Source organism: Hemitrygon akajei, chromosome 19, assembly GCF_048418815.1.
Source record: "Hemitrygon akajei chromosome 19, sHemAka1.3, whole genome shotgun sequence".
NCBI lineage: Eukaryota > Metazoa > Chordata > Chondrichthyes > Myliobatiformes > Dasyatidae > Hemitrygon > Hemitrygon akajei.
This window is the reverse complement of record NC_133142.1, coordinates 9,490,296-9,504,278: the sequence shown is the minus strand read 5'-3', so window position 1 is coordinate 9,504,278 and position 13,983 is coordinate 9,490,296. Positions and strand designations below refer to the sequence as shown.

Sequence of the window (13,983 nt, the reverse complement as noted above, 5' to 3'; positions counted from 1 at the left end):
GTTAACGTTTTGGGCCAAGACGCTGCATCAGGATTTATGATAAAGGGTCTCAGACCGATTTGCCAGCTGTTTATTGCCCACCATAGATGGTGCCTAACCTGCCGAGTTCTTCCAGCATTTTGTGTCTGTTGCTTCTAGCTTTACAGTATCTACAGAATCTCTTGAGCTTTTAGTAAAAGAGGGCACTTTTAAAAATAATTTTAATGAGAAATAAGTCATTCTGGTTAACCCTACTCCTTGGTGCCGTTAGGACTTTATCCAAATAGCCTTGATTTATTATGAATGAAATCAAGATTTCACAATCGGGGTCAATTGATGCTTAAGGGATTTAAAATATTTCAGGTTCAGTGGGGAAGAGCACAGCAGCACCACTTGTTGTTCAGTGAAGGAACTTAAAATCTACAGAACCAGCTCCAGACATTGTGCACCGCAGGAGCTGCAGATCAGGAAGGTCGTGAGTAAACAGCGATCTTACCGACCAGCAGAAAAGGATCAAAGGAATGTCTGGCCTAATCACACTTATGCAACTTGATATCAGGACAACGTGTAGGCAGAGCATCTCGCAACGCTTGGCAAAGACCATCTCTAAAAAATAATCTAAGTACGATTATCAATTGTATTAACCTTGTCAAACTACGCTATCCAAACAATGGCTGGAGCACAAAAGGATAAGCCTCTGACTACACGAGAAGCTGGATATTTCATGGCAAGTGTTCCAACCTGCACTTAGTGCCTCTGTATAATAACTGTAAGCCACAAATTAAGCAGATGATTGAATAATTTCCTACTCTGAAAATGTTAATTCTAATTCCTGGAAAGAGAGGGCTGTCCTTCACAAGTGGCAAAATAAATTACTTTTTCGAACACGAGAGATTCTGCAGATGTTGGAAATCCAGAGCAACAGATACAAAATGCTGGAGGAACTCGGCAGGTCAGGCAGCAACTAAGGAAATGGATGAACAGTTGACGTATCGGTCAAGACCGCTCTTCAGGGCTCTTACCTTTTGGAATCTAGAATATGAAATGATCTTCCTGCTGCTGCTGCTGCTGTTGTGTTGTTTGTTGTGCTCTGTGTTATTCTATCGACTACGGCGACACACGCGGACTGCCCAGCACATCTGTATGTGTGTGTTGGTTGTTAATGCAAACGATGCATTTCACTGTATGTTTCGATGTACACGCAATAAATAAATCTGAATTTGAATCTCAATCTTGCTCATCTCATGCCTGTCTTTCATTGGATCTCTCTACGTGACAATAATAAACTAATTCCAACTTCAACCTTTACACTCTACTGCAAAGGAAGTATATTTAATGATAAGCTGTCAGTCATAGAACACTGCAGCACTGAAACAAACCCTTCGGCTTATCTAGTCCATGCCAAACTATTATTCTGCCCAGTTGCATCGACCTGCACCGGACCATAGTCCTCCACACCCCTCACATCCATATACTTATCCAAACTTCTCTTAAATATTGCAATCCACCACTTGCACTGGCAGCTTGCCTCACCCACTGGGTGAAGAAGTTACGGCTTAAATATTTCAACTTTAACCCTTAACCGGCTGTAAAACTCCCATTTCTACTCTCACTTTAGATAGGCATATGAATGCATGAAAAAATGGAGGATTACTAGCTATGTAGGAGGGAAGGGTTAAATCAATCATGGACTAGGTTTATATTGGTCAGCACATCCTGGGCTGAAGGTCCTGTGCTATGTTGTACTGCTTTACATCATATGAAAGTATTACACATCCTCGACCAACCTTCAAAACTCTACTTTCAAATCTTTAATTTGAAACCGCTTTAATAACTGATCCAAAAGACAAAACCTTTACCAGTTGCACAAGCCTAAACTAGAGAGGATGCAAGGAAGATCCACGAGGATGTTACAACTGGAAGAATTGTTTAAGAAGGGAAGATCACAAAGACTGGGACTGTTTTCCCATGGGCGAATGGGTCTGAGGGGTGACTTACACAAGTTTATAAAACCGCGAGAGGCCTGGTTAAAGTGAATGACTTATTATTTTTCCCCAGGATAGGGAAGTCAAAAATTAAAGGGATTAGGTTTAAGGTGAGAGGGGAAAGATTCAAAGGGACCCAAAGGACAAGATTTCCCATGGATAAGGCAGTGAGTACAAGGAATGAACTGCACGAGGAAGCGGTAGAGCCGGTAAAACTACAATGTTCAGAAAACATCGGCACAGGTTCATAGGCAGAAGAGGTTTAGACAGGCATGGGCCAAATGTATGCAAATGACATGACCTCAGGGAGGCATCCTGGTGAGAAGGAAGAGTTGAGCTGAAGGGCATATAATCAGCCTGGAGTTTGTGCTCATGTCACTGGTATGGAACACGAACGCCAAACCACACAGAAATATACTGTACACTGCACATCTGAATCATGGATGGTTCCTCTTTATCTAAATGATATATGTCCCTTCAACCATCATATTGTAATGGAAATCCATCCAGAGTACTATAATGCCTCTTAAATTCATCACCACTGCCCCAACATAAATTAACCTATTTTTCCTCTAAAGTGTCTCTATCTCCTTATATAGTTTTAAGTTTATTAAATTCCCCAGAAAGTATCTAAAAGTGATTACAGCAAGTTTATGCTCACAAAAATTAAAATGACACTTCACACAGTTGTAAAATGCATCAGATGTGCCTGTGATGTTACTCCCAAGTTCATCATTGTACTTCTGCATACATGTACTTGTGCTTGTGACAATAAGCTCAACTTTGAAGACACTGAAGAGCTGGTCAAAAATGTACTGCACTTAAGAGTGCCAAGTTTTTGTTAACTCGCTCTTGTCTTTCAGGATAGAACTTGTAAACCGTCTTACATCCTTCATAAGTCTAATAATCTTGAACAATCTGTGCTTGTCTAATTCTGTCTCATTGCTCATCCACTACTTCACCATTGGTATCTTCAGGCTTTAAGCTCCAGAACCTGCTGCAAAAGCATCACTAGCTATAGCTCTCTCAGCTGCTTGTTAAAATCTGCCTCTTGTACTTTTACAGTAATATTCCAATTGCTTTTGTTTAAATGAAGGTCCTGTGAGTTAATTTGAAATATTTTGTTATTTAAATGCATATGTTGAAAGTCAGATCTCTAACATATATGTAGTACACTGGGATTTTGAAACTGGCCAGATGATGACTTTAATTCTGGCAAAAAGTAATGAACGGGTGCAAGAGATTTTCATATAATGTCCACTTGAACAATGAAGTTCAATCCTGATCTCAGATGTCTATACCGGAGAACCCGGAGAAATGCCTTCCAGACGGCAGCAGAATTGAACCCGAGTCACTCGCACTGTAACAGTGTTATGCTAACCATTATGGTACTGTCGCCCTTTATCCCAATTTATTTTGGAAAATTTATAAAACCATTTCCTCTTTTATCCTCAATGGTATAACTGTTAATGCAAAGGAGTTTTGAGTATTTCAAGCTGTAAAGGCATTAATAATGATATAGAAGAGGGCTATATTTGTCTAGAATAAGGAACTTAGCTTACAAGAAATTAGGAAAGTTCTTGTTTGGAACAGAAACGACCATGAATGTACTTGCATTCGGTGTAGACATTCTCCAAAACACTCGCAGGTAGGTTAATTGGCCACATTAAATGTAAATGAGTGGAAGAATCTAGAGGGATGGGGGAGTGGAGAATAAAACAGGATTGATGTAGGACTAGCCAGCGCCTTTTTCCCCAGGAAAGAAGTCTAATACAAGATTGTATAATTTTAAAATGATTAAAGCACAATGGGGGATGTCAGAAAAGGTTTTTTTTTACTTACACAGAGTGGTGGGTATGTGGAACATGGTGCCAGAGGGGGTGGTAGACCCTGCTCATGAATTGTTTGCCCCACTTCCAGAGAGGAGGCAACAAAGCACCTACACCAGGACCACCAGACTCAAAAGCTACTTTCCCCAAGCAGCAAGGCTGACTAATACCTCCACCCACTAACCTACCCCTCCACCACTACGTTATCATTTCCCATCAGTCACCTTATACTTCTGTGCTTAGCACCATTTCATGGACGCTAATCAATCTATGTATACAAGCTATCTTAGATACCGATAACTACCACAGACCAGACAGGTACACATAGATGACCTGCTGAGTTCCTCCAGGAGGGTGGGTACAGAGGGTGTGCATTTTCATGTAATTAATTGTCCATGGATGATCCCCTGAAAGTAGCTCCAATAATAATCAACATTATATTCCCCAACAGCAACACTGTAACCCTGAACTTACCTGATAGATTATCAAAGGTCAGATGTGGTCACACAAAATATTTTGTGGACGCTAACAATAGTTGAAAGGTGAAATGGATCAGCTCGTGCTACATCCCTATGACCACTCCAATGACTTCTTGACCAACAGACTTGGTGACAAGTCAAGCTCTTAAAGAAATGTCACCATTAAAATATGGTTTTATTAAGATTCTAGAAAACCATTTCTACAGCAAACCTTTTGCATCAAACCGTTAATTCTGAAGCCCATGTCACCCTGATCAATGCCAAACTCCCTAAATCTCATTTCACTCTGTAACACTGTTGAAATTTGATCTAAATAATACTCTCCTTCCTCTCAGCTGCATTACTAGATTACTTGGAAATGACTAATCTGTATTTGTTGGAAATAACAGAGGTTGCATGTACTCTGTTCATAGAGGCACACACAAGAGATGATCAGATTCAGTGGATCTTTAGGAGCAGTGAGATACTTGCTCCATCATCAAATCATCTCAACAGGCGAAGACAGCTGTCCATTGTTCCTGATGCTCATTCTTGAAATTTCCAGATACAGAACTTCCACTTACAGATGAGGAAGGTGTATGATTCCTACTGGTTAGCTCTGCCACAAGTACGTCATCACTTTATAGAGAGGCAACAAAGTCCCTCCAGACTGGGCAAAAAGGGCAAGTTACAGAGGGGACAAGAGGTGGTAGAAACACAGTTTCAACATTACTCCAAAGTCACAAATCGAGAATTCCCCAAAACCTCCAGAAATCCAACATTATTCAGAAGGATGGGAAGTAAAAAGTAACATAACCTGACCAACGGGACAGGGGAAAGGACAATCTGAGTAAATTGCTAGCAGAGGCACCACAGGCTAAATGGACTTCATCTGTATTATATGCCCAGTGTATACTCGTCAGATTTTGATCTTGAGTGATTGTTAACAGTGGTTCAGTAACCATGATAGTGAAAGGGTGATGACTATCTGACAGCTTCTGAAAAATTGGTAACAATTTCAGCTTGAAGTAGAGTGATGGGCATTTTGATTTTACATTGGTTATTTTTTTGGCAGTACATAGAAGAACATCATTGAACAGCGGACCACTAAATCTAATGCTTCAGACACAAAGTCAGAGGTCTCAATACCTGCTCAGATTTGCAGTAGATTAGTCAGCACTGAGAAGCCCAAACACCTTTTCTGTTGAAATGGCAACCTCTCAAAAGCCAAGAAGAGGTTACACTTCAGGAAACTGCGGCAATTCAATGATGGAGAAAATAAAATTTAAACATGCAGGAAGTGCTTCAGGGAGTCTAAGGTGGAAATACAGGGACAGGCTGTTACAGGCAGGATACAAGGATGTTGCCAGGACTTGAGGACCCGAGTCAACCTAGGGAAAGGTTAAGTAGGTTAGAACTTTATTCCCTTGAGCGTGAATGAGGGGAGATTTGATAGAGGTAAACAAAATTATGAGGGGTATAAAAAGGGTAAAAGCAAGCAGTCTTTATACACAGAGTTTAGGTGAGACTAGACCTTGAAGTCATGGATTAAGGGTGAAAGGTCAAATTTTAAGGGGGTCTTGAGGGGGATCATCTTCACTCAGAGGGTGGTGCGTCTGTGGAATGAGCTGTCAGTGGAAGAGGAGGATGCTGGTTCAATTTCAACTTCTAGAGAATTTTGGATAGGTACATGGATGAGAGGGGTATGGAGGGCTATGGTCCAGGTGCAGGTCGATGACATTAGCCAGATAAATAAGTTGGTACCAACTAAATGGGTCAAAGGGTCTTTTCTGTGCTGTAGTGTTCTATAACTCTATGACTAATACTGTGAGATGAGACTTTCTGATGGCGATCAAAACTTCCAGTCCCCCAGGCAGAGAGATCCAATTAAAACATTTCCCCAATTCCAGCAAACAGCCCAAATTCAAAATGGAAACAGGAAGCAAAAGGGTTAAGAGTTAATCTACATTGCTGTGAGATTTATTCAACGTTATCCATGTGATTCAGCTCACATTGGGATAAGAGGGCAGCAGCTACAAGGTAATAATTCAATCAAGTGGTTTCAGTAACACTGCAAACCTTGAGCATGCATAGTAACAAGCTCAAAATTAAATTAGTTGTTGAAATCTTCCAACTAGTTATGCTGCAGAATAGAAAAAAAAACACATTTTTATTGCTTGCAAAGAGTTCCTTGCCATTGGAGAAAACCAGAAACTGGATCTCAAGGGACAGAAATTTCAAAACTCTCTCTTGAGAGGAAGAAAAATTAAATCAAACAGAGTGGTCAACATTGCTGCCACATCCTGCATCAGCTGATCTGCAGTTATGGTGATGCATGCCAGTGAGACAGGTGGCTATATCACTGATACCAGGTGTCATCTAAATTCAGAGCACGGCGGCCACTGGTCAGCAGAAGACAAACAGTCAAAAAGAATCAAATTCACCCAGAGCTCAGCACGCGCTGCCCTCAGTAAGGTGGCACTTGACTGGGAAAAGGGTCGGCAAGGTTTCAGACAATGGCAAGCCTGTAGAATTAAATAGTCTTTTATACCAGTAACAAGGATACAGTGGTTCTATTGCTGCACAAAGCACAAATAGTTGAAAACATTACAGCAGTTACACAACCTCTCAGCTGCATCGTCAGAGGGGAGGGGAGAGAAAAAAGATTCACGTCATAAATAGTTCCCCTACTCACCAATGCTAAGCAAAACAAAAATTAATTTTTCACTCTTCTTACTATTATGGATCAGAATGCTGAACGCACTCGAGGTAGTGTGACAAATATGAAATGTATAAAAACATACTTATTATATATCCTGGTAACCCACATACACAACCAGGACCCCATTTTACCAAGAGTAAGTACATCACTAAACCGTTACAAGAAGTGTGTCTAGGGAAAAAAGCTCAAAACACTTTTTTTTTCTCTTTTTAAAAAAAGGGTATAAACTATTTTAAAAATTGTTGATGCTGATCCGGTAACAAGGTTGTAACAAACTGCTGTGCATGGTAAGGTGTGGGGTGGGGAGCAAGTTGGGTAGTTCATGAAGTTCATGAATATTCATGAGCATCATTACCAGTATAAGTCATCAGCTGTTCTGCTCAAAATAGAGATAATAACAGCAAACTTATTGAATTGTCACATTCCCTTTCCACCTTGGGGAGAATGCGGGGCATATTTTTTACTGTGCTCTCCAGCAGGTATTAGGAAGTTCACTACATGTCACAAAGACAGGCCACTTCCTTCATCTACATATAAATTAATGTTGACATTAATCCCCCTCAAATCAAACAGAAAGAAGATTGTTCCCAGCCAAAGCAGGCAACTAACAGTAAAGCAAGATACCAGAAAACCAAATAATTCCCAAACAACTCCTCTTTAAGCAGTTTTCAATTCCCAGCCGTCGCTTAAGCAGCGTGCGTTGGTGCCAGTGTGCACGATATAATTAGGTTGTGCCACAGATGTCCCAAATATTCTTGTTCTAGTGAAAACTTACATTAAAAGTCTGTGGGGTGTTGTGGCTTCTGCAATCTTTCCAGTCTCTGTGAAAGTGTTTGTAAAAGCCAAGACTTCTTAAAATGTTAACACATTCTTCTTTTTAAAAAAAAAAGAAATACATCTTTTTTCCTCTAAAAAAAAGTCTAACACTATTATAACTCATGAATGGAAACACCCATGAGTGTTTCTGACTATTCCAACAAACAAAAGAAAACCAAAGGATGTCAGATGATAAAAGAAACAAGGAACTAAAGCCAGTATTTCTTCATCTTCCCCAGCCAAGGTCTCATTCGAAGTGTCACCATGTCCAAAGGACTCTTTTAGTCTGAGGTGTCATGAAAATCTTTAAGCAGTGTCCTACGCCTCTGTTCTGCTATATGCATTTGATTCTCTAGATCCTGAAATACAAATGAGATTAATCTTAATATATGCTCCTACACCTCCAGTAGATAAATGATATCGAAACAAAGTTCACACAGAATCTTTCTTTAGACAAAATAGGAAATATATCTGTAACTTATACTGAAGTACAGTGAGCTTTAGCACCAGCTAAAGAGCCCACTGAGAGCCATTTCCATGGCGAATAGAAGGCATGAACAAGAGTGATTTAACTGTATGTATTCGTTTTCACTTTACTGCAAATTTTCTTATCACTGCAAATTCAAACTACAAGATTAAGTAGCTAAAATCTGCACACATGTAAAATGCAGTTTACAGGTAACTAAGTAAACAGATAAAGTTAATTAACTCAAGTTACTAACAACTAAGAACTTTTGGTGCTTGTGGTTATACACTTAGTGGCCACTTTATTACGTACACCTGCTCATTAGTGCAAATATCGAATCAGCCAATCATGCAGCAGCAACTCAATGCATAAAAGCATGCAGACATGATCAAGAGGTTCAGTTGTTGTTCAGACCAAACTTCAGAATGGGGAAGAAATATGATCTAATTAACTTTGGCCGTGGAAAAGTGCTGATCTCCTGGGATTTTCACGCACAACAGTTTACAGAGAATGGTACAAAATACATCCGGTGAGCAGCAGTTCTGTGAGTGAAAACACTTTGTTAATGACAGAGGTTAGAGGAGAATGGCTAGACTGGTTCAAGCTGACAAGAAGACAATGGCAACTCAAATAACCACACATTACAATAGTGGTGTGCAAAACTGCATCTCTGAATGCGTTGCCAGTGACACTTGTGAATGCATAATGATGTGGGTAGGGGTATAAACAGCAATCCATCCCAATACACTGCTTACCCCTCGGTCATAACTGTCTGCTCGCTCCACCTTCCACGACAGATTCTCAATCTCTGCCTCCAGCTGTGCTTGCTGGTATTCAAACTGGAAGAGATAATTTTCAAGTCAGTAAAACTGTGAGACCAGTGTTGTTCTGACCTGCAGAGAATCAATAATTTACTGCACAGGAGATGGTTTGGCCTTGGCAGCTATGCAAGAACCTGTCGAATGTTCTTTTATAATTAAAACGGGGCAGCAACCCGCACCTAAAACACTGATAAAGAAAACTTGGGAACTTTGCCAATACTTTTGGCTTTGGCACACCCATCAAGAATACTTTTCATTCTAGTCTGCAAGAGCCTTCCACCTTAATAACATTTATTACATCAACTCTTGGCCTTTTCTGCTCCAATAAAAAGAACTTTTCCAATCTCGCTTGTATACCTAGCCCCGTAAGTAAACCTCTTCAGTATCTTTATTAAGGGCTTTACAGCCTCTGATGCCCAAAATTCCTCTGCACTAACAGGTACGCCATTGAGGATAAAAGAGAATACAGTACTACAAATTTCTAAAAAGAAAACAATGGAGGGGTTGTGGAGGGAGGCCGGCACAGTATCATAATGGTTAGCAAGCTGGTTCAATTCCACTGCTGCCTGTAAGGAGCTTGTATCCTCTCTCCATGCCTGTGTGTTTTTCTCCTGGGTGCTCCAGTTTCCTCCCACATCCCAAAGACATACATGAGTAGGTTAACTAGTCACATGGGTGTAGTTGGGCAATGCAGCTCATTAGGCTGGAAGGACCTGTTACAGTGTTATATCTCTAAATAAATCAAGTCTGATGAGCACAAAGGCCTATTAGAGAGGAGAGAAAGTCAAGACCATTTCTGAATTCCACATCGTGCGTATTGATCAACAGTAAAGACTTCAATTGAATACAAAAAATGGTATTAAGCCTTTAGTTTAATAGAACAATCTCTCACTTCAGAATGAATGTAGTAGGAAGTGTATCGAAAGGCAAAATGACTATACTCCACATCAAGTTACTACATTACATTTTGGCAACTGGGGATAAAAAAACTGCTCCATCAAAGTCCCTATATGACCAAAGCTCTTACCAGTTTTTTCCTGGGCCCTGACTCCATATAGTATGCGTATGGATAGGTATACTGCAAGGTGTACCGACACTTTGGAAAGAGAAAAAAATTATTAGGAACTTTTGGACAGAATTTCCAGTAACATTTTGCCAAAAACAAGCCATTCTGCCAAACCAATGTGTTTATAATCCCTTTACAGCCTACTAAAGTAATTCATGAGCTGCACGGTACAGTGCACCTGTACTTGTGTTAGTGGCTGACTGAATAACCTTGCATGAAGCCATGCCTTGAAAGAATCTAACTGGTCAAATTTCATTCCCACCACAACAGAGACGCTGTGCCGATGACGGTTAACTGCAGACAACCCAAATCTTGTGAATGTGCTTGCAAAGACAAAATTGCCATGCAATCTTGAGAGGTCCCAACAATTACACCTCTCTTCCTTAACACACTCCTGACAAATTCCAAGCCTGATAGCAGGGATGCATACTATAAGCTGCTTTTCTATGGCATATAGCAAGTTTATCACCCTTGGAAAGGGATTTCCTTTGAGCAAAACTTTTAGCCCAGATAGATAACCCGTGTTTCTTCAATCAGTTACTGAAGTCATTTGTAATGTTAATATTATCAACTATTATATTAATTGTTACAAGCTTCCCAGTCCTCTCAGAGATAATCAACAGATTTTTCCTTCCACACAGAGCTAATCCACAGAATTATTTTTCAGCACTGACAGTACCGAGGTATTTAAATGAGGCAAAAGATAGAGTTGGACCCTGATCATAGAGCAGGACCAAATGCTTTCAATTAAGGTCATGGGCAATTAGAAGTAATTACTGTTGCGTAACATCCGAAAGCACAACTTGACCGACTGTTGCATTAAGTAATGACAGACTAAGCTCGAACCTTTATCTTTAAACACAATTCTTAGAATCCAAACCAGAGATAACCATTGATTGGAGTTATTCCCTTGAATTTCACTGTAATGAATACTCTGGAGATCAGAATGATTTATCATTGCCTTTTCTGGAAACAAAAACCCTGAATCCATTTAAATGGCAATCATGATTTTGTAATAGAATTAATTCTCACATTATATGGTGTAAAGCTCTTGCCCATTAAAAATTGTACAACCTCCAACCCACTGTTAATGAGGCAACAAGGAATGCCTATGGGGAGTGCAAGAAAGACTCTGAACTACACAAAGATCAATTTGATAGTGCAAGTGACCTCACTGCATACTTTCTTTTTCCTGAATTGTGATGAATTCCCAGGCATAATGTGTCTTCTTTTGGAACTGTGTTGAACAATCTAACGAAAACATGGCACTCTATGGCAATCCATGCTCATCTACAAAGTTTGAGGTCATGATTCCACTGTGCATTGTTGTTGGGTCACTAGCATCTTGAAAGCACCAACTTTCTCACTGTAGCATATAAGAAACTTAACAGTGCATCCACCTGGGATCACAACTTAAGACGATAGTGGTGTGTGCAGCTGGTCATCAGCCTTGGCAGTGTACTGTCAGGTTACTACTTAAATTTAATAAAATATCCGCAAGGAAAATCGCAACAGCATAACCAAACAGAATTTCAAAATAAGCAACAGAGGCTTTTGGACAAGTGACAAAAGCTTGACAGGAGTTAAGATTCTGAGAATCTTAGAAGAGGAAGTAGCTGGAATGGATTGTGGCCACTTTTAACTCTGTGATGATGAAAATCAGAAACTGTAAGAACAAAAGGACGTTAGACTCTGTAGGGAGGGCAAAAGGCAGGAAATTTAAATTCAATAACTTAAATCTGGATTACAATAATGTAACTGCTACTGTAAATTTCAATTCACTAATATCTGACACAGAAAAAGCCACTCCTACCCATTCTGGTGTACAGTGAACTCACATAACACAGGCTCTTAATGAACCAGCAAGCCACACAGGTAAGGATCAAGGATCAACTTTATTCGCCATATACATTTACATGTGTTAGGAAATTTGCAGAGGTGTATTGGTCAGGGTGTGACTTGCAAAGAAAAATAATATTCAACATTTATAAATGAAAAGTAATTACAGTCAGAAAAAGAAATAAAGTCAGAGGTCAGTATGAATATGGAAGAAAATGTGCATAAATAACAGCATATATTTACAATGTAAACAGTATTATAAAAGGTGCTTTAAAGTGTTTACAGTGTAAAATTAAACCACTATCACAAAGTATATGAAAAATCACTTTGCACTGATTCTGACTGGCACACAAAACTGTACTCTCAAATATTATGACACACCAGAATTGGTGTGTTGCCCTGCAGTCTAGTTAAGCTAGACCTGAAGATGTTAATGCTCTATTCCATCATAAGACAAGCAGACTAATGGTGGTACAGTGACGGGCAGTCAGTGGGGGAGAAACTCCAGGAAATAACACTAACTGGAGACCACATCAGGAGAAACATGGAATAGCAAACCTGTTGATGATAACCACCTGATAAATTCATTACTGATAAATCTGCATTTCTCCATACTGATCAGCATTTAGAATAGAGATTAAGGCACAAAAGTGTTACAGAATAAACTGTGGATGGGCAACTTCAATGTTGATTTCAAAGTGACTGTGTAACATTATGAGATAACACCATGCTCTGTGACTCTCCCCATCACCACAGTTTCAATACCAAATGTACCACAACAATTAGCTATGGTTTCTTTGAGAGCACCTCCAAACTAAAAGGACAAGACCACAAGACATAGGACCAGAATCAGCAGCCCATTGAGTCTATTCCACCATTCCAGCATGGCTGACTTATTATCCCTCTTAACCCATTCTCCTGCCTTCTCCCTGTAATCTATGACTTTGTTAATAATCAAGAACCAATCAACCTTCGCTTTAAATACACCCAAAGGCTTGGCCTCCACAGCCATCTGTGGTAAAGAATTTCACAGGTTCACCACCCACTGGCTAAAGAAATTCCTTCTCATCTTCATTCAAAACAGATGTCCTTCTGTTCTGAAGATGTGCCCTACAGTCCTAGTCTCCACCACTAAGAAACATCCTCTTCATGTCCACTATATCTAGGTCTTTTAATCTTTGACAGGTTTCAATGAGATTTCCCTCATTTTTCTAAACTCCAGGAAGTACACCCAGAGTTATCAACCACTCCTCATAAGCTAACCTTTTCATTCCCAGGACCGTTCTTGTGACCTCCTCTGGACCCTCTCCATTGCCAGCACATTTTTTTTTAAGAGGCCCAAAGGGGTAGCAAAATTACAGTTATGCTAAGTAGCCCTCCGGATCACAACCACAAGCTAGAAATAAGTCACCTTTCATTCACTGATGTAGAGTCAAAGATCAGAACTTGCTAACAGGACAGAACAAATACATTTATCACACAGATGACAGCAGTTCACCAGTACATTACCAAATCATAGTTCAGTAGGGCAATTGATGCAGCTCTATCAGCAGTGCCCACATCCCATGGATAAAAGAAACAAAGTATTATCTAGCTTTTCCATGTTCAGTTTGTTCAGTTTCAATAATTCATAATTATTGAACAAGTAACTTACCTTGGCAAGCAACTTTGCAGCATTTTGTAAATACTGCCAATCAATCCACGTTCCCAAATTATTCATAACACGTTCCTGGATTTTTTCTTGAATCCGCTGGTATGTCTGTGCTTCCAGCTGCAGGCTTTTATTGTGGTTTTCCCACTGAAGAAATAGGAAAACAAAGGTAAACCTCTTCATCACCTTTGAAAACCACATTTGATCCAGGACGCTTATTGGAGTAAGTGGAATCCCACCACAACAGTCAAACAATGAAAGAATACCCTTAAACCAGAAGACGGTAGCACATCCTTTCTTGTATAAGGGGCTCCAAGCTGCTCACAATACTCAAGTGAAATCTGATCAATG

At 39.9% G+C, this 13,983-nt stretch overlaps 1 protein-coding gene across 1 annotated transcript in view; it reads right to left on the bottom strand.

Annotated features, from left to right (window-relative positions):
* Positions 1–6,202: 6,202 nt before the first annotated feature.
* arih2 (ariadne homolog 2 (Drosophila)) overlaps positions 6,203–13,983 on the bottom strand; it is an 82,533-nt gene continuing 74,752 nt past the window's right edge. Inside the window, exons 12-15 of the mRNA XM_073072051.1 lie at positions 13,636–13,779; positions 10,104–10,172; positions 9,011–9,094; positions 6,203–8,148 (exon numbers count right to left, since the gene is read on the bottom strand). Of these exons, the coding sequence (XP_072928152.1) occupies positions 8,071–8,148; positions 9,011–9,094; positions 10,104–10,172; positions 13,636–13,779 (375 nt within the window). The 3' untranslated portion in view covers positions 6,203–8,070. The remainder of the gene's footprint in view (positions 8,149–9,010; positions 9,095–10,103; positions 10,173–13,635; positions 13,780–13,983) is intronic.